We start from the raw sequence: 21,134 nt of genomic DNA on the forward strand, positions 1-21,134 counted from the left end.
ATCTGGAAGTAGCAGTGAGAGTCAGGGAAACCTACATCACCTCCAGGCCCTGAGGTGTGAGGAAAAGAGGGACCACTGGAGACCACTAGGGACCACTAGAGGGCGCGGTGTTCAGGATGGCGTTTAGGTCTCAGGGCGCCCTGATCCTCACTGGGTTGGAGTGGAATCACCTGAAGAGCTTTCAAAATAATACTGATGTCTGGCCCCATCCTGGACTATTTAAGTCAGAATCTCTGGACATGTGTAAGAGGTCCTGTTTCCTCACATTGTGACCAATACTTGGTATCATTAGATGTTTTAATTTTTGTCCATCCCAGGGGTGTACAATGGTGTCTCCTGGTTGTCTTAACGTTATCCTGTTATCCATTTGATTATATCCTTTGCTAATTCCTACCCCCACCCCCATTGGGTTTGTTAGCCATTTTATTAATGATTTGTAGGAATTCTTTATATATTTCAGATATCAATCCTTTTGTGGTTATATGTGTTACAAGTATCTTCTGGAATGTGTTTTGTTTTTTCTTTTTAATTCAGCAGAAGATTTTGGTTTTAATATTAATATTTAATATCTAAGTTATCAATTTCATTTCTAGTGGTTTGTATATTTTATGATGCTGATCATTTTTATATAACTTGTTTCAAACCTGTTGGTAGGCAATTGATTTTTTAATTGATTTTCCAGGGAAAGAGAAGTTTTTTTAAAGAACAAAAATCATTAAAGTAATGTCTTGCTTCTGTTTGTATGGGGACAGTATATTTGCTGGCTTTAGACTATTTTACTTATCCCACTATAATGCTATTTTATTTTTTAAAAATAAAAGTAATGCATGTACATAGTAAAAAAAAAAAAAATCAAACAGGACAAAAGGGCATAAAATGATGAGTAAAAATATCTCCCTCCCTTGGTTCTTTGGCTCAAAGGTAACAGTTTCTTAAGTATCCCCTCAGAAAAAAAGATTTTTATGCAGATGTCAGCATAAGTATGTAGACCCTTGTGTTAGATGCCTGTGGCTGCCATAACAAATTCCCACAAATCAGGTGGCTTAGAACAAGAGAAATTTATTCTCTTACACTTCTGGAGGCTGGAAGTCCAAAATCAAGGTGCTGGCAGGGCTGCTAGCTACTGGTGATTCCGGGCATTCCTTGGCTTGTGGCTGCAGAATTCCAATCTCTGCCTCTGTTTTCACCTGGCCTGTTCCTTTCTCTGTGTGTGTGTGTCTCTCCTCTGTGTGTGCCTTACTCCTGGCAAGAAGATAACCTGTGCAGGTGTCTGAGGGACCGGATTTTATGCAAATGCTGAAACACTCTCCATACTCTTCTGCCCTTTGCTTTTCTTCATTTCATAGTCTTTCCACCTCAGCATAAAAAATGTGAGGCTTGCATAGAATTCTAAAACTCCTTACTATAATGACTTGTCTTCTATGGAAATCACTATTCCAGACACTTTTTATTTATTATCTTCCCAAAAAAGTCACAAGCACTCCCATTTTGTGGATGAATAAATGGAGTCTTTGAGGTTAAGCCACTTGCCCAAGGCCATACAGCTAGGACATGGCATTTGGAGGACTTCTGCCCAGCACTGTCTGTTTGTTTGTTCCACTGCCATGCCATCTTGCATATTACCTGATTTTTGTGGGTTTTCTCATCTCCTTAAAGACATTTCTCAGAATTCTAAAGCCTCAACAAGAATAGCCTCTTTGTTCCCGAAAACCAGCATTATTATGCAATACCCTAATGAGCGTTTGTGACCAAATGCTCATAAACATTTTGTCACTGTGTGATGTGACCAAATCTGCAGCCATGTATGTGTGCTTATTTCTTAAAGACTTTGGCTCAGTGTTGTTTGAAATTCCCTCAAACCCATAGCTGGTTCCTTTCTCTTCTGCCTGTTTCACAAAGCTGGTTTCCCAGGGTCACAGGCACCCACTCCACTCTAGCCGTCTCCTCTGCTCATTCAGCAGAGATCCAGCCACTGCTTGTTGACCCTCCCCAGGCCTGTGAAGGCTTCCTGTTATGTTTGATGAGTAAGAATGTATAGTAAGAAGTTGGCCTTTCCTTCCCCCGAAAGCAGAAGTGATTCTAACCCTGATGTCCAACTTTGTCGTGGGTCAGACTGTACAGTCTTAACTTGTTTTTTTAACGATGAAATAATGCCAAACAGTGGGATTAATTATAGAAAGATTATATAACTCATATGTTCAGTTCTTTACAGAACCTCAGTTAAGGGAAAGTCTTGGGAACAGGGTATCCTGGCTGCCTGAAGTATCTGGTTAATCAGACATCCTCTTTTTGTATCATCAAGCTTTGTTGATATTGTTCTAAAATTATTCTAAATGGCCTTTAGAAAATTGATTTTTAATTAGTCTTGCAGGAGTTCAGTGGCATTTATTATTTTAGAATTAAAAATGAAAACATCTAACAATACCAAATGTTGGTCAGAACATGGAGAAACAGGATGTAATTTCCCCCGGATGTGGTAACTACTAAACTTTCCTTAAAAGTTGATTTTTTAAAAACCAATTCTTGAACCTAAGTTCATTTTATTTTAAAGTATCCCATCCAGCTAAAATAATGCTTCAAAACTGATTGATCATGGTAGTTACAATTATATTGAAAATATTAAAAATGGTGATAAAACAGGCAAAGTTCAATAACTTTCCATTGTGGTGACAATTTAACATTCAGGCTGCAAACTTTTACAGATAAATATCACCTTAGAAAAACATTTTTCTTCATACTGAAATTGTCATAAGCTGTGTGATCATATGAATTAAGAAATTTGATTACTGTTTTAATCTGTAGCCCAGAAAACCCTACTGACCACATGCTTTGCTCAGGACCTTTGAAGGGGAAATTCATGTGCAGGGGTAATTCCAGTAATGTCCGACAGGTGGCGCAAACCGTCTTTATGGTATTGCTTTACTTGAACTAAGGACTTGCATTTTGTCAAGCACTTATTTTTCCGTGCATTTAGAAGTTATTTTCCCTTCTTCTGAGAAAGAAATCTTGGTAAGTAAGAAGCCTTTGTGGCTTTTTCAAATTATGGAATAATTACTTCAAATAAGCAAGAAAATGCTAACGATTGTATAGGAAATAGGTAAAGTTTCTTTTAAGTTTTTGCAAAATGATTTTAAGGTGGTTTTTTTTTAATGTTGCAAGCGTTCTTTTTATTAGACAAGAAAGATAAAGATATGGCTATCTTGAAAGATATAAAAATAGCTAGCACTTGTCATAGTTAAGGAAAAAACTAACTGATGTTATTTCTTTCTTCTGTTTTTGTCTACTACATTTTTTCTTTTCACCTTTCCCTATTTCCTTGTTTTCAGTAAGGTTTACAGTTGTTTCTGCCGCTGATATGGCGCCTATCACATGTTATGTATTTTTACCACAGACGTGAGTGTTTGATCCTTCCTGTCACATGGTTCTATAATTGTTTATTTGTGTCTGTCACTAATTTATAAGCTTTTGAAAGCAGGGATTATGCCTTTGCTATTCGTATTTATATCCCCGGCACTGGACGTCTGGGGCAGTTCTGGCACATAGTACACTCTGAATAAACATTTATTAAATGGAGGAAGTGGCGGGGACTAGCCCAGAACTTGCCTTTTTCAACATTCTCACCTAAGCTTTGACAAATAAAACAGTATTTCTCTTGCATATTTGTTGATTTGATTATGGAATTGCACGTTTTACCGGTCTTTCCTTTTTCGTAGTTTTTATTTTCATAGATCCTATCCATCATTTTCTTTCTTTCTTTTTTTCTTTTTTCTTTTTTTTTTTTTGCGGTACGTGGGCCTCTCACTGTTGTGGCCTCTCCCGTTGCGGAGCACAGGTTCCGGATGCACAGGCTCAGCGGCCATGGCTCACGGGCTCAGCCGCTCCGTGGCATGTGGGATCTTCCCAGACCGGGGCACAAACCCGTGTCACCTGCATCGGCAGGCGGACTCTCAACCACTGCGTCACCAGGGAAGCCCCCTTTTTTTTCATTTTCTTTCTTGATATAGAGCTTCTTCCCTCTGTCTCCCCCACCCACACCTTTCATTTGATGCATTAAAGAAAAAAAACAAAACAAAAAACCTTTTACCTTTTATCTCTTACACTTCCTTTAAAAAAAAAAAGTTGTGACCTCTGTAATCTTCCGCTCTCTCGTCTCCCTTTTCCCCCCCCCTCCATATTTTTTTTTTTCTTAAATAGAGAAGCTCCTGGCTTAAATGTAAACACTAGGAAACGCTTGAGGACATAAATGATCGGGGAAGAATATTTGTGTTTTGGAGGCAGGGTGATATACAAGAAGCTTATCAACTTTCCTATGTAGTGGCTAAGTTTCAGTCCCCTGAACACAGACACCATCCAGAGACCTCTGAGTGGGTTCTCACTCACGGATGTCAATTGTCTATCACGTGGAAGAAGCTCTCCCTCTCTCTCTCTCCACACAAATGCAAGTGTATTATATTTCTTTAAATATAGATAATTTTATATTAGCTATATTTCCAGACAAGCCTTTCAACTTATAAAACATGTTCAAAATTAGAAATTTTGGAAATATAAATTCATCTATGAGTTAGAGATCTAGAGATAACCAGTTAGCATTTTGTATATTTCTTTCCATTCTTTTTTCCCCCTAGGCTTTTTGTACATGTCAGGTTTTAATCATATTTAACAAAACTAGAGTCCTACTGCACACACGATTTTGTATTCTTTTGTCCACTTAACATTATGTCATAGAAATTTTTTTTCCGAAGTGCAGTATTTGAGGCTGCATGCTATTCCATGGTATGGGTGTACCATAACTGATTAAACAATTTTCTCTACTAGTCATTATGATTTTTTTCAATTTTTCATCTTCATGAGCAACCTCATAGTAATATTTTTATGTGTATTCCTTTAGAAGAAAATTCTGAGAAGTGGAATTGCTAAAATAAGGGTAAGCATATTTTTAAGGAATTTATACATGGGACCAAATTGCCTTTCACAAATGTACTAATTTTTCATTCCTGCCAGCAGTAAGTGAGAGTTCTTATTTTAGTCCCACCTGCCAACACTGGGTACTATATTTTTGAATTTTCCCAATTTGGTAGGTGAAAATAATCATGCCTTTAAAAAAATATTTAAGAAAAAAATTCCCATTTGATTCACTTTATCTTTTGATACTTAAATATCTTAAATTATAGGCGTGCTAATAATTCACCTCTAAATGCTTCATTCTGTATTTCTAAAAAAAGTACATTTTCCTAACATAGCCAAATAACATTATCAAAAATTAACATTTATTTCTTAATAGAATCTAATACCTGGTCCCTCTTAAAATCCTTTCTCCCCTTGATACTCAAGTAACGTTTACAGCAGGTCTGTCTAAGTTGAGATTCAGTCCAATATCACAAGTTTCATTTAGATGTTATACACTATTTTGATTTAATATGATTTTTGTGTGACTGGATGTTATTCATATTATTGACTATTGATTTTGGGGGGATAAATTTTCTGAGCAAATCATGTGATCTACTTAATTTTAAATGTCCAAAATTTGAAAAATATAGGTAACAACTAAAAGGAAAATAACCCCTCCCCTTAAAATTTTACCAGATAGAGATCATCACTGTTAATATCTTGGTATGTATCTTATTAATTTTTCCATATGCATGTGTACATATTAACTGCTGCACATTTTATAAATAAGGTACTTTTTGTCACATATATATAGTGAGCAATTTTCCATGGAATTAGATTTTCATTATTTTTAAAGGCCACACAGTAATATTTAATTATATGGAGATACCATAATTTATTTGAACAATCTGCTATTTTTGGACAGATTTCTTTTTAAAAAAATATTTTTGTACTGGCCCCTTTATTGTACTCTTTTACTGGTTCTAACAGTTTTTTAATTACTTCTCTTGGATTTTCCACATTGACAATCACATAATCTAAAAATAATGATAATTTTATTTCCTCCATTCCAATATTTGTCTCTCATTTTCACCCCTTACTTACAATGACTAGAACTTCTAGAACAGTGTTAAATAATAGTGGGCATCCTTGATATTGACTTTCATGGAAATGCTTTGGGGGTGGGATATTGGTTTAAGTCAGATACTTGATATATTCTTTATCAAGTTTTTTTTTTTTTTTTTTCCGTACGCGGGCCTCTCACTGTTGTGGCCTCTCCCGTTGCGGAGCACAGGCTCCGAACGCGCAGGCTCAGCGGCCACGGCTCACGGGCCCAGCCGCTCCGCAGCATGTGGGATCTTCCCGGACCGGGGCACAAACCCGCGTCCCGTGCATCGGCAGGCGGACTCTCAACCACTGTGCCACCAGGGAAGCCCTATCAAGTTTTAAAAGTATCTTTTAAATGTATACTTTAATTAACATGTTTTTAGTCAAAGATGAATGCTGAATTTTATCAAGTGAATTTTTAATATCTATGGAGATGCTCTTCTGTTTTTCTTTCCTTTTATCCACTGCTGTATTATTGTCATAGATTTGCTAATAATAAGTCATGCTTACAGTCCCAGAAACATCCAAATTAATCACAATGTATTATCCCTTCAGCATAGAGCAAGATTGATTAGGTTTTCTTCAATCTGATCTTCTCCCTACTACCAAATAATTGGAATTTATCTCTTTTATTTATATTTTAATAATATATATACTCTTAATTTTATAATACACATACTTAAGCTTATATTTTTCTAACAGAATCTTGAGTTAATTGGTATCTATAGCTTCTTCTCAGTCAGGCAAGGATCTTTACATGCTTTCAGTCCACTCTCTCCCTCTCCCTCCACTATCCACTAACTCCCTTGTTATCATTGGCAATTTAAATTCCAGATTGTTATTAAAATTTTTGTCATCAATCCTTATTGGGACTTAGCAATAAATTTTCTACTTTTTTTGCAAAGTATTCCTTCTTGATTCCCAATTTTTTTTTTTTTGAGTCAGTTTCTCTTTCAGAGGATAGAGTCTATCCTTTAGTAATTCATATAGTGGATCTGTCTTCCACATCTTTTAACATTTCTTTCATATATTTAATCTCTTTGGCCTCTTGGACTGTATTTTGGGAAAATTCCTCTTCTTGGTCTTCTGTCTCACTCATGCTCACATCAGCAGTGCCACTTTGCAGTTCAACTCATCCAACGAGTTTTCCATTTCAGTTATTAAGTTTTTAATTTTCATGATTCCTACTCCATTCCTTTTTAGAATCTTACCTCTCTGAGGATATCTATCTATTAAAATGCCTATTCTCTTTTATCTCTGTCTCCTTGGGTGTTAATGTCTGTTGTATCTTGAGTCTGGTTCCTTTCTATCACAGGGTTTGCTTTGTAAAAGTGTCATGCTTCTTGTTTGTGCAACCCAAATTGTGCTTGAGGCTCCATGTAAAACTGCTTGTTGATCTGTTTTCACAGCCTGCTTGTTGGGCGGTTAGACCAAACTAGTCTGTATTAATTCTATATTGCTGCTGTAACAAATTACCACAACTTAGAGGCTTGAAAAACACACTTTATCATCTTACAGTTCCGTAGGCTAGTAGTCCAACATAGGTCTTATTGGGTTTAAAGTGTTGGCAAGGCTGCATTGCTTCTGGAGGCGCTACAGGAGAATCCACTTACTTGCCTTTCTGAGCTTCTAGAGGCTGCTTGCATACCTTGGCTCATGGCCCTCTTCCTCAAGAAAGGTCACGTCCTTCTCATATCACATCACTCTGACCTCTTCTGCCTCCCTTTTCCACTTTTAAGGATACTTTGATTACATTGGGCCCACCTGAGTAAATTTTAAGGTCAGCTGATTAACAATCTTAATACTACCTGCAACTTTTAATCCCTTTCTCCATGTAACAGCATATTTACAAGTTCTGAGATTAGGAAGTGGACATCTCTGGGAGGCTACTATTCTGTCTATCGTAGTCCAATCTGCTTGTGGATTTCAGAGACTTCTCTTAGTTTCAGTTCCCCTAAAGACTTCCCTTTCTGCTTTTAAGTGTGTGTGTGTGTGTGTGTGTGTGTGTGTGTGTGTATTTCATTATTTTGGGGATTTAGAGCAAGAGGCGGTGGCTAGCGCATGTGCATATCACCCTGTTGACTCTCATCATTTTTAATGTTTATAATTGAAAATGTGATTTTCTTGATCCAGAACATATTTAGAACATTTTAAAAAGTGATCTTAAAAGTTTATTTTGTAGTCAGAAATACGACTTTACGAATTTCTGCTTTGGGGTATTTGTTTTAAAATTTATTTGACCTAAGAAACAATTTTAGCAAATGTTCCATGAACCCTGGCCCTTAGATATAAAATATTCTCTTTTTGTAGGGTCAAAGTTTATAAGTCTCTATTAAATCCTTTATTAATTATTTTATTCAAACCCTCCATATATGTTTATTTTTTTGCTACTTGATCTAACTATGACCCAGAGAAATATATTACTTTCATTATCAATGTCTCCTTATGTTTTCAGCATTGTTACTTTGTAAATTTTGATGCAATATTATTTATTGCATAGGTGTCCTTATCTGTTGTATTTTCATTGTGAGCTATTAAACAGTAGCTTCTCTTATTCTCATTGCCCAGTTCTCTGATACTTTGACCTAATGGAGTATTATACATACAAACTGCAATTTCTGATGAATACACTTGCTAAAGTTCTTATTTCTGCCCCATTTACAAGTATTGTTGTATGTCTTACACCATTCAGAATGAAATGTACCCCCTCAAATCCCTCCTTACCTCTTGCCCAGTTCTTTTTATTTTCCAGCGTTATTGAGATATAATTGGCATACAACACTGTGTAAGTCTAAGGTCTACAATGTGACAATCTGATACATGTATATTGCAAAATGATTACCACAATAAGTTTTGTTATCCACATCCATCACACACACCTTTTTGTGTGTGTGTGGTAATAATATGTATGATCTACTCTCTTAGCAGTTTTCAAGTATATTATACAGTCTTGTTAACTGTAGTCCTCAGGCTGCATATTGGATCCCTAGACCCCATTCACCTTACATCTGGAAGCTTGTAGCTTTTGACTAACATCTCCCCATTTCCTCTGTTTCCTGGCCACTAACTTTCTATTCTCTGTTCTCTGAGTTTGGCTTTTTTAGATCCCACATATAAGTGAGATTATACAGTATTTGTCTTTCTCTGTCTGACTTACTTTCACTTAGCATAATGCCCTCAAGGTCCATTCATGTTGTCACAAATGGCAGTATTTCCTTCTTTTTATGGCTGCACAATATTCCACTGTGTGTCTGCACCACATTTTCTTTACCCATTCACCTGCTGATAGACACTTAGGTTGTTTCCATGTCTTGGCTATTGGGAATAATGCTGGAATGAACATGGGGGTGCACTATCTTTGAGATAGTTATTTCATTTCCTTCAGATAAATACCAATAAGTGGGATTACTAGATCACATGGTAGTTCTATTTTTGATTTTTTGAGGGACCTCCATACTGTTTTCCATAGTGGCTGCACCAATTTACATTCCCACCAACAGTGCACAAGGGTTCCCTTTTCTCCACATCCTTGCCAACATTTGTTATCTCTTGTCTTTTTGAGAATAACCATTCTAATAGGTGTGAGGTGATATCTCATTGTGATTTTGATTTGCATTTCCCTGATGATTCGTGATGTTGAGCATTTCTTCGTGTACTTGTTGGCCATCTGTATATCTTCTTTGGAAAAAATGTCTATTTAGGTCTTCTGCCCATTTTAAAATAAAATTATTTAAGTTTTTGTTTTGTTTTCACTATTGAGTTATATGAGTTCCTTACATATTTTGGATATTAACCCCTTACCAGATAAAATGGTTTATATTTTCTCCTATTCTGTTGGTTGATTTTTCATTTTGTTGATTGTTTCTGTTGCTGTGCATGAGGATTTTTAGTTTGATGTAGCCCCATTTGTTTATTTTTGCATTTGTTGCTTATGTTTTTGGTGTCAGATCCAAAAAAAATCATTTTCAAGACCAAAGTCAGGGAGCTTTTCTCCTACTTGTTTTTCTAGGAGTTTTATGGTTTCAGATCTTACAGTTAAGTCTTTAATCCATTTGGAGTAAATTTTTGTGAGTGGGGTAAGACACAGGTTCAATTGCATTCTTTTGCATATGCTTATCCACTTTTCCAAACACCATTTATTGGAGAGATAACCCTTTCCGCATTGAGTCTTCTTGACTCTCTTGCCAAATATTAGTTGACCATTTATGTGTGAGCTTAGTTCTCAGCTCTTGATTTTGCTCCATTGGTCTGTGTGTCTGTTTTTATGCTAAATTTATACTGTTTTGATTACTATAGCTTTGTAATATGTTTTGAAACCAGGAAGTGTGATGCCTCCAGCTTTGCTCTGTCTCAGGCTTGTTTGGCTATTCAGGGTCTTTTGTGGCTCCATATGAATTTTAGGATTTTTTTTTTCATTTCTGTGGAAAATGCCTTTGGAATTTGTTAGGGATTGCACTGAATCTATAGATGGCTTTGGGTGGTGTGGACATTTTAACAATATTAAGTCTTCTAATCCATGAACATGGCATATCTTTCCATTTATTTGTGTCTTCTTCAATTTCTTTCATCAATTCTTTATAGTTTTCAGTGTACAGGTCTTTCACCTCCTTGGTTAAATTTATTATTTTTCTTGCATTTGTAAATGGGATTGTTTTATTTCTTTTTCATATAGTTTGTTGTTAGCATATAGAAACACAACTAATTTTGTATGTTGGTTTTGTATCCTGCAACTAACTGAATTTGTTTATTCTAACAGCTTTTTGGTGGAATCTTTAGGATTCTCTACATATAAAATCATATCATTTGCAAACAGAGATAATTTTACTTCTTATTTTCCAATTTGGACACCTTTATTTCTTTTTCTTGCCTAATTGCTCTGGCTAGGACTTTCAGTACTGTGTTGAATAGGAGTGGTGATAGTGCTTCTTGCTCAGTTCTTACCTGATAATGTCCATCACTGACTAGGTGTAGAAATCTTGGAGAGCTGGTGGGGGGGTGGTCTGTAGAAGGAAAACTCAGTATTCTGACCTACTAACATCAGTAGCATTGGGGTAAAAGAAATGCTACTTAGTTGCCTGGTTGTTACTTATCCTTGGTGTTTGAATCAGAGACAAACAGGTAGAGGGACAAAATTCTTTCCTACCTTTCAGAAGGGAGTCTGTTTTCCTGAAACAAATCTTGAGTATGCCAGGTTTTCCTTAATACAGCTCCAGATATTTCTTCATGAGTGTAAATGCTTTTGGATCCGGCCATTAATTTTCCATCCTTCTTTGGTTTTGGTGACAAGGTGGGTTTTTGAGAGTTTCTGTGTTTTCTGGGTGTTTTGATGGGCAGGTGGGAAATGCTGTATTGGAGGAGCTGGGAGGGACTTTTAACTACTATATGCCATTTTGTAATGAAATTTCCCCAACCCAGAAGAGTTTTTACTCTTCCAAAGTATGACTAGTTAAAACTATTCATCTCTTAACTATTTTGCTATTTCCGTGTGCCCTCAAGTGATGAACAGTGGATCCTTTTGTTAATAAAACTGAACAACAACAAGTAGTCAAAATCTGTTCTCAATTATTCCTGCTACACAGGACCCTGTTGCCTGCTCTTGTCCCCTGGGGCCTCCTAGATGCTTTTTTGTGGAGATCAGATCCTAAATGGGGTTGAGCAAGCCTCGAAGTTCTAGCCCTTTGTCTTGGTAGCAGATATTGAGTCCATGGGTGCATACACCTGCCTCCTCCCCTCAGCCAGGTAATCTTTTCTCATTCACTCAGCATCATTGTCCTGAGAGGCAATGTCTTGTAATCCATTGTAGTACAGTGAGACTTTCTGGGCTCTGGGAAGACTTTTGTCTTACATACAGCAGCTTTATCCTGAAGTGCCTTCCAATTTCTTCAGTGCACTTTTTAATATTTCTCCATCTTCTCCTGTTTTATCAGTGTGTCAACTGTAGGAACTTGATGATTTCAGATTATCAAGTGCCGAATCCTGCCTCTCTGAATTTGTTGCTTCTGGTCTAATGTGAAAGGGAAAAACGTATTTCCATGTTTATGAGAATTGTGTCCAAAAATGAGATCCTGCAACTAAAAAAAAAATCCTGTGACTGGAAAGAGCAGAGTATATGTGTTATCTCAACAGACCCTCGCCAGTCTGTGAAGCACTTCTAACCTCTGCCTATAGGTGGTTCCAGGCAGATGTGGTGTGGACACTCCAATGTAGGTGCAGGAGGCTGCCCTGTGACCATCACAGCTGCCACTGCTGCTCTCAGGATGCTGCTGAGGGAATTAGGTGGCTGTGGATCCTGGTGTGTCCTGGCCAGCTTTTGTTCCCTGCTGGGGCTCATAGATGTTTTTCTGTGCAGATCAGAGCTGAAGTGGCATAGACTCACGAATGTGTGTCTGAATTTCTGGGACTGGCTTCTTGCTTGACCTTTTGCACAATTTTAGTTCCACCCCTTTGTCTCAGTCACAAGCATGATGTCTGTGGGCTGGTGAATCTGCTTCCACCTCACAATGGTCATCAATGCCCGGCTTGGCCTGTATTAATCATATCTTCTCAAATGGCTCCATGAACGGTAGTATCCTCTCTGCCAGCCCAGCTACGGCTGGTTTTGTTGAGGTCCAATTCATGGAGGTAAAAAGTATAAGTAGTTCTTCCTTGTAACACAAACTTGGCCTCATTCCTATCCTCATCTACCCTCACAAGAGGATTTATCCCCTGTCTTATGCCATAGAGATTTAGCCATCAAGCTACAGGGAGATGGGCCTTCCAACCAGGCCTCAGGGACTTGTCAACCACCTTCCTCCCCATCCTTTTCATCTCATGTTGTTTTGGCCAAATTGAGTTGAGGATCTGAAGGTCTAGCCTACTGCTGGCACGGCTCTGCAGTGCCCACCAGGAGGCCCTCTCAGGCTCATCTGAACATTCAGACGCACAAGTGCTAATAGGCCACACTTGGTCCCAGTTTACTCAGGAAGATACAGGAGAGGAAATAGAGCTCAGGTTTCCTACTTGGTATTTATAGTTCATACGCAGTCCTTTCAGCCTGGATGCTATTTACCGTTCAATGGTCATTTTTAAAAAAATAAATTTATTTATTTGTTTTTATTTTTGGCTGTGTTGGGTCTTTGTTGCTGTGCACGGGCTTTCTCTAGTTGTGGTGAGCTGGGCTACTCTTTGTTGTGGTGCGTGGGCTTCTTATTGCGTTGGCTTCTCTCATTGTGGAGCACAGGCTCTAGGCGCGTGGGCTTCAGTAGTTGTGGCGCACGGGCTTAGATGCTCCACGGCATGTGGGCTATTCCCAGACAAGGGATCGAACCCATGTTCCCTGCATTTGCAGGCGGATTCTTAACCACTGCACCACCAGGGAAGCCCCTCAATGGTCACTTTTATCATAAGTGATTCTTCCTGATAACACAGCTGACATTCTCCCTGTATCAGGTTTCCAGAAAAGAGTTAGATCAGATTAGTCCATGGAGAAGGAGAGAAATGAATTTGTTAACCCTTCACCCATGAGGGGTCACTGGTTGCAGCAGATGGCTGAGCGTAGTACCTAATTGAATACTGGTGTAGACTCGTGAGAATGTCTTGTAGTTTTTTTTTTTTTTTTTTTTTTTGTGTGATACGCGGGCCTCTCACTGTTGTGGCCTCTCCCGTTGAGGAGCACAGACTCCGGATGCGCAGGCTCAGCGGCCATGGCTCACGGGCCCAGCCACTCCGAGGTATGTGGGATCTTCCTGGACCGGGGCACGACCCCGTGTCCCCTGCATCGGCAGGTGGACTCTCAACCACTGCGCCACCAGGGAAGCCCTGTCTTGTAGTTTTTGGCAATAGCTCCTTGCATACCATTTTGTACAATTTTAGATGATCAAACTGACTGACGGGTAAAACATTTTGAGGGGATAAGAGGACTGCCCTTTGAAAGAGCAATAAAGTATTCTGAGTCCAATGAAAAGAGACCGTAGTCATGTAGTTAACTTTTAAGACAGTTGATTTAAAGTCTTTGTCTAGCAAATCAATGTCTGTGCTTCCTTGGGTACCATTTCTATTGACTTTTCTTCTCCTTTTTTAAAATAGACTTTATTTATTTATAATTTGTTTTGTTTTGGTTTGGTTTTTTTGCGGTACGCGGGCCTCTCACCACTGTGGCCTCTCCCGTCGCGGAGCACAGGCTCCAGACGCGCAGGCCCAGCGGCCATGGCTCACGGGCCCAGCCGCTCCGTGGCATGTGGGATCCTCCCAGGAGACTCCCAGGCGGACTCTCAACCACTGCGCCACCAGGGAAGCCCTAATAGACTTTATTTTTTAGAGCAGTTTTCGGTTTACAGAAAATTTGAGTAAATGGGCTGGAGAGTTCCCATATACTCCCTTTCCACTGCACACAATTTTCCTTATTATAACATTTTGCATTAGTGTGGTATATGTGTTATAATTGATGAACCAATAATGATATATTATTAACTAAAGTCTATACTTTACATTAGGATTCAGTCTTTGTGTTGCATAGTTCTGTAGGTTTGACAAATGCATATGGTCATATATCCACCATTACAAAATCACATGGAATAGTTTCATTACCCTAAAAGTCCTCTATACTCTGCCTATTCATCCCCCACTCCCCCAGCCTCTGTCAACCACTGATCTTTAATGTCTCTTTAGTTTTGCCTTTTCCAGAATGTCAGAGAGTTGGAATCATACAGTTGGTAGCCTTTTCTGATTGGCTTCCTCACTTAGCAATCGCATTTTGGTTCCTCCATGGCTTGACAGCTCACTCCTTTTTATTGCTGAATAATAATCCATTGGATGGATGTACCACAGCTTGTTTATCTTTTTACCTATTGAAAGACATCTTGTTGCTTTCAGTTTGGGGCAGTTATGAATAAAGCTTCTATCAACATCCACGTGCAGGTTTTTTTTTTTTTTTTTTTTTTTGCGGTACGTGGGCCTCTCACTGTTGTGGCCTCTCCCATTGCGGAGCACAGGCTCCGGACGCGCAGGCTCAGTGGCCATGGCTCACGGACCTAGCTGCTCCATGGCATGTGGGATCTTCCCAGACTGGGGCACGAACCCGTGTCCCCTGCATCGGCAGGCGGATTCTCAACCACTGCACCACCAGGGAAACCCTCACGTGCAGGGTTTTGTGTGGACATAGATTTTCAGTTCATTTGGGTTAATATCTAGGAGTGTGATTGCTGGCTCATATGGTAAGACTATGTTTAGCTTTGTAAGAAACTGTCAGACTGTCTTCCGAAGTATCTGAACCATTTTGCATTTCAATAATGAATGAAAGTTCCAGTTGCTCCATATCCTCACCAACATTTGATGTTGTTTCAGGATTGTTTGGCCAATCTAACAGGTATGTAGTAGTTCCTCATTGTTTTAACTTGCAATTCCCTAATGACATATGGTATTGAGTATCTTTTCATGTCCTTATTTGCCATTTGTATATCTTCTTTGGTGAAATGTCTGTTCAGATCTTTTGCCCATTTTTAAATTGTGTTGTTTATTTTCCTGTTGAGCTTGAGTTCTTCATTTATTTTGGATACAAGTTCTTTAACAGATATGTGCTTTGCAAATGTTTTCTCCCAGTCTGTGGCTTGTCTTTTCATTTTCTTAATTGCAAAGCAGAAAATTTTAATTTTAATGAAGTCCAACTTAACATTTTTTTCTTTCATGGATTGTACTTTTGATGTTGTGTCTAAAAGTCATTGCCAAATTCAAGGTTACCTAGATTTTCTCCTATACTAACCTCTAGAAGTTTTATAGTTTTGTATTTTACATTTAGGTCTATGGTCCGTTTTGAGCTAGACCTTTTTTTTTTTTTTTTTTTTTGCATGTGGAATGTCTAGTTCTTCCAGCACTATTTGTTAAAAAGACTATCCTGTCTTCACTGAATTGTCTTTGCTCCCTTGTAAAAGATCAGTTGACTGTATTTGGATGGGTTTATTTTTGAGCTCGCTATGCTGGACAGTTGATCTATCTGTCCATTCTTTCACCAATACCACACTGTCTTGATTGCTATAGCTTTATGTAAGACTTGAAGTTGGGTAGTGTCAGTTCTCTAACTTTGTTCTTTTAATTTTTTTTTTCCTATGAATGAACAATACTTTTTTATTTCTCTGCATGCCTCATAGTTCTTTTACTTCAGTCAGACATTTTGAATATTATAACGTGGTAACTCTGGAAATATTAGGATGTGGTAACTCAGATTCTCCACTTTCCCAGGGTTTGTTGTTGCTGCTTGCTGTGGGATGTGGTTGTTTATCTGTTTGGTGATGTTTCTAAACTATTTTTGTAAAGACTGTATTCCTTCTTGTGTGTGGCCATTGAATTCTCTGTTCCATTGGCTTAGTGGTCAGCTAGTGATTTGACAGAGATGTTCTTAAACATCTGGAGAAAAAAACCAAACCAAAACAAAACAAAACAAAAAACACCTGATCTTTGCAGATTGGCTGTTTTGAAGCACTTCCTCAGTGCTTATCCAGGCTGTTTACAACTCTGCCTTAGCTTTTACTTTCTGCTTGCACAGAGCCTAAAAGCCAATCAGAGGTGAATGTTTAGGATTTTCTCAGGTCTTCTCTGAGCATGCATCCAGCCCTGGGCATGTGTATGGCCTCTAGATTACCTGGGATACATGGAGATTTCTAGAGTCTTTTTTCTCCCATGTATCTCCTTTCCCAGCTTCCTCCTTCTCTGGCTTTCTGGTGTGTCTGCTGCCTGCCCCATATCTTATCCCTTGCTCCAGGTGGCTGTGGCTAGTGTTTGTGCCTTTAAAGGTTTTCGAAACACTGTCCAGGAGGCTGCTGCAGCCCTGGGAAAGTTCTGAGTTGGATGGGGTGAAACAAAGGCGCAGTCCTGAGTGGACCCCTCAGAAAGCCACCAGACAGGTTATAACACACAACTACAGTTCTTTGCTAACAAGGTCTGTATTGCCTTTCCTGGCACAAGCAACTTGTATAACTGGAAAAAATAACACATTAAATTATGGGGACAGAAATAATTCTGATAATGAATGAAGAACTCATTGAGATTTTGTGTTTAGTAAGCTGAGGTTTGAGAGCAATCATCCAATCTTTATATATCTTAATGTATATTATATTTCTAGAATTTGGATTCATAGCAAGATGTTCTGAAGAACAGCAACAACCCTCTAGGGGATAGCCACTTCAACATCATGACCAAAGGCAAAGAATCTGCTGTCAGAAACCTTCATTTTGTTTACATCCTGACCTTAGTATTTGGAACCATAATCCATTTCTCTGATGAAAGTGAATTTGTGGTGGACATGTCAAAAATAGGCCTTATTCGTGTTCGCAAAGACCTGCCACCAAAAACCAAAGTCTTAGATATGTCTCAAAACTACATATCTGAGCTTCACCTCTCTGACATCGGCTTTCTCTCAGGGCTGAAAGTTTTGAGACTTTCCCATAATAGAATCCAGTACCTTGATATTAGTATTTTCAAGTTCAACCAGGATTTGGAATATTTGGATTTATCTCACAATTGGTTGCAGAAGATATCCTGTCATCCGATCACTACAAGTCTCAAGCATTTAGACCTCTCATTCAATGACTTTGATGCCCTGCCCATCTGTAAGGAATTTGGCAACTTGACTCAACTGAATTTCTTAGGATTAAGTGCTACAAAGTTACAGCAATTAGATCTACTACCAATTGCTCACTTGCACCTAAGTCGCATCCTTCTGGATTTGGAAGGTTATTTTGTGAAAGAAAATGAGAAAGAAAGTCTTCAAATTCTGAATACAAAGGAACTTCACCTTGTTTTTCACCCAAATAGCTTCTTCTCTGTCCAAGTGAACATATCAGTGAATAGTTTAGGGTGGTTACAACTGACTAATATTAAATTGAATGATGACAACTGTCAAGTTTTAATTAAATTTTTGTCAGAACTCACTAGAGGGCCAACCTTACTGAATTTTACCCTAAACCATATGGAAACAACTTGGAAATGTTTGGTTGGAGTTTTTCAATTCCTTTGGCCCAAACCTGTAGAATATCTCAATATTTACAATTTAACAATAGTTGAAAGCATCAATGAAGAAGTTTTTACTTATCATGAAACAACATTGAAAGCACTGAATATAGAACATATTATAAACAGAGTTTTTATTTTTTCACAGACAGCATTATACACAGTGTTTTCTGAGATGACTGTTACGATGTTAACCATATCAGACACACCTTTTGTACACATGCTTTGTCCTCAGAAACCAAGCACATTTACATTTTTGAACTTCACCCAGAATATTTTCACAGATAGTGTTTTTCAAAATTGCCACACTTTAGTTAGATTGGAGACACTTATTCTACAAAAGAATGAATTAAAAGACCTTTTCAAAGTAGGTCTCATGACTAAGGATATGCTCTCTTTGGAAATACTGGATGTTAGCTGGAATTCTTTGGAATATGATAGACATGATGGAAATTGCACTTGGGTTGGGAGTATAGTGGTGTTAAATTTATCTTCAAATATACTTACTGACTCTGTTTTCAGATGTTTACCTCCCAGGGTCAAGGTTCTTGATCTCCACAATAACAGAATAAGGAGCATCCCTAAAGATGTCACCAGTCTAGAAACTTTGCAAGAACTCAGTGTTGCTTCCAATTCTTTGGCCCACCTTCCTGGATGTGGTACCTTTAGCAGCCTTTCCATACTGATCATTGACTATAATTCAGTCTCCAACCCATCAGCTGATTTCTTCCAGAGCTGCCAGAAGATTAGGTCCCTAAAAGCAGGGAACAATCCATTCCAATGTACATGTGAGTTAAGAGACTTTATCCAAAGTGTAGGCCAAGTATCAAGTGAAGTGGTAGAGGGTTGGCCTGATTCTTATAAGTGTGATTATCCAGAAAGCTATAAGGGAACCCCACTAAAGGACTTCCGTGTATCTCCATTATCCTGCAACACAGCTCTGCTGATTGTCACCATTGGGGTCCCTGGGCTGGTATTGGCTGTTACCGTGACTGCCCTCTGTATCTACTTGGATCTGCCCTGGTATCTCAGGATGGTGTGTCAGTGGACCCAGACCCGGCGCAGGGCTAGGAATGTACCCTTAGGAGAACTCCAAAGAGCTCTCCAGTTCCATGCTTTTATTTCATACAGTGAACATGATTCTGCCTGGGTGAAGAATGAGTTAATACCAAACCTAGAAAAAGAAGATATAAGAATTTGTCTCCATGAGAGAAACTTTGTTCCTGGCAAGAGCATCGTGGAAAATATCATAAACTGCATTGAGAAAAGTTACAAGTGCATCTTTGTTTTGTCTCCCAACTTTGTCCAGAGTGAGTGGTGCCATTATGAACTCTACTTTGCCCACCACAATCTCTTCCGTGAAGGATCTAATAACTTAATCCTGATCTTGCTGGATCCCATTCCACAGGACAGCATTCCTGGCAAGTATCACAAGCTGAGGGCTCTCATGGCACAGAGAACTTATTTGGAATGGCCCAAGGAGAAGAGCAAACATGGACTTTTTTGGGCTAATATTAGAGCTGCTTTTAATATTAAATTAATACTAGTCACTGAAAATGATGATGTGAAAGCTTAAAAAGATCAGACGTCCAACTTAAGAAACCATCATTAACTTGAATTCTGATGGACACTGTGCTTTCAAGTTATTGTGTTTGCTGCCTCCATTATCTCCATGCATTCAGGAAACACTTAATGAAAACTGTGTTTCAGTTGAACTGGGAACCAGACTGGGGGCTGTGGTGGTGCTCAAACGTGCTGATGACAGGTAGCTCAGTCTCTTCTGGTTGAACCATTCCGTTTCAAATTGAAACAAGCTCTTTTGAGTAAATGCTCAGTCGTTCAAGGACCTTTCCCCTCTCTTCTCCTTTCCCCAGAGGATTTTATGTGAGCAGGAGTTTATGAGACTTCATGGCAGGAAAGAGTCAACCTCAGAACTGTATGCAGTGGAGTGTCCTGTGGATCCTCATCGGCCTCTGGTCGGCTCTGTTATCCTGCTCTACTTTGGGGCTGGGGGAGAAATTAGACCAGATATGGAAAATAAAGATACTTTTTTTTTTCTTCACATCTGAGTAATAGTTTATAAAATGTTTGACTTTGCTACACAAATATGCAATTAATCAGTAGCGACTCATGGCATTGGTAGTCTATGTATATAAAGGGAAACAGAGTCTTAGTCATAGGTTGTTGAGGCCAAAGACATGATTTACTGGCTTGCCAAGGAAACTCAGAGCCAGATTTATTTGTAACCGATTGAATAGGAGTTATCTGGTTGTGTTAGAATTTTGGCGAATGCCTCAAAGCTGACAAAAGGCCATAAATATCACCACATTTTAAACAGATATTAGACACAGCCAGGCTGGAATTATAAAAAAATAGCAGAAAGAGGTCAGTAACTATCAGTAACTATCAACTCATATTACCCATTTTCAGAAGACTGGCTTCAAAAGGGTGACTAGAGAGTCATTAAGCAGAGGTTCTAGACTTACGGGGAAATTGCTTTGGATTTCTTCCAAAGGCAAACGAGATGGGCTGTAAGCTTAGGAGAACAGTAACCTCACATCCTACTCCCAGCCTGAAAGCTTGCAGAGTAACAGGAATGCACAGGTCCAGTGAGGCAGACAGAGTATGGAGTGAGAGCTCTCGGAAGAGCTGGATGAGTGTCACCTATTGGCAAACAATGCTTTGCAAATATAGGTGCTTGCATGAGTGCTTCTCACCTGGAGAATTCAGGAGGTAAGAGGGTGGCTTGGGCAGCCCGAAATAGCAGGATGAGGAAAGAAAGGAAGCAGTGATTGCAACCTACCCTTCCATTATTTGGCATGGCAGAAGTGTTGTGGATTTCCTGTGGGCCATAATGACCATGGGAAGGGTATCTGGGCTTGAGGTGTCATGATATGACCTTAGCTAATAGGGCAGCCTGTTGTGCAAAGGGACAATACTGCTAAGAGGCAAGGGGTTAGGGAGAAGAGGCGTATGACTTGGGGAGTCAGGGGGGTGCTGCAAGAGGTCAGCCAGAGAATGTGCCACTTGCATCAAAGAGCTGTGCAATGTGGGATCCCCCCAAGGCCTCTGAATGACCCACAGATGCATCCTGTGAAAGAGCCAACATTTGGACTCCGCCATAATCAGAGGCAGAGGCATGATGGCCTGCCTGCCTTATC

General features: G+C 39.0%; 2 protein-coding genes across 6 annotated transcripts in view; both read left to right on the top strand.

Moving 5' to 3' along the window:
* TLR1 (toll like receptor 1) overlaps positions 1-21,134 on the top strand; it is a 43,867-nt gene that overhangs the window by 6,881 nt on the left and 15,852 nt on the right. The window contains exon 1 of one of the 3 annotated variants that reach the window (XM_049708994.1): positions 2,879-3,009. The exons of the other annotated variants lie outside the window; for them this stretch is intronic. The gene's annotated coding sequence lies outside the window, so the exon portion shown is untranslated. Of the gene's footprint in view, positions 1-2,878; positions 3,010-21,134 lie in introns of those variants that run through there. 3 annotated transcript variants of the gene reach the window in all.
* TLR6 (toll like receptor 6) lies at positions 2,936-20,035 on the top strand. Of its 3 annotated transcripts, none has more exons than XM_049708993.1 (2): positions 2,936-3,009; positions 17,087-20,035. In XM_049708993.1, the coding sequence occupies exon 2, from the start codon at positions 17,156-17,158 to the stop codon at positions 19,547-19,549; it is 2,394 nt and encodes a 797-aa protein (XP_049564950.1). In that variant the 5' UTR covers positions 2,936-3,009; positions 17,087-17,155; the 3' UTR covers positions 19,550-20,035. The 3 variants fall into 3 exon arrangements, 2 of the variants coding, with proteins under 2 accessions (XP_049564950.1, XP_033277544.1); XM_033421653.2 differs by lacking the exon at positions 2,936-3,009 and adding an exon at positions 14,235-15,337; XR_007476950.1 differs by lacking the exon at positions 2,936-3,009 and having other exon boundaries at positions 15,823-19,738; positions 19,848-20,035.

Source organism: Orcinus orca, chromosome 4 (genome assembly GCF_937001465.1).
Source record: "Orcinus orca chromosome 4, mOrcOrc1.1, whole genome shotgun sequence".
In the NCBI taxonomy this organism is placed as follows: Eukaryota; Metazoa; Chordata; class Mammalia; order Artiodactyla; family Delphinidae; genus Orcinus; species Orcinus orca.

What these genes read in the sequence shown, in the direction of transcription:
- TLR6 (XM_049708993.1), top strand. Translation starts at nt 17,156, where the DNA reads ATGACCAAAGGCAAAGAATCTGCTGTCAGAAACCTTCATTTTGTTTAC.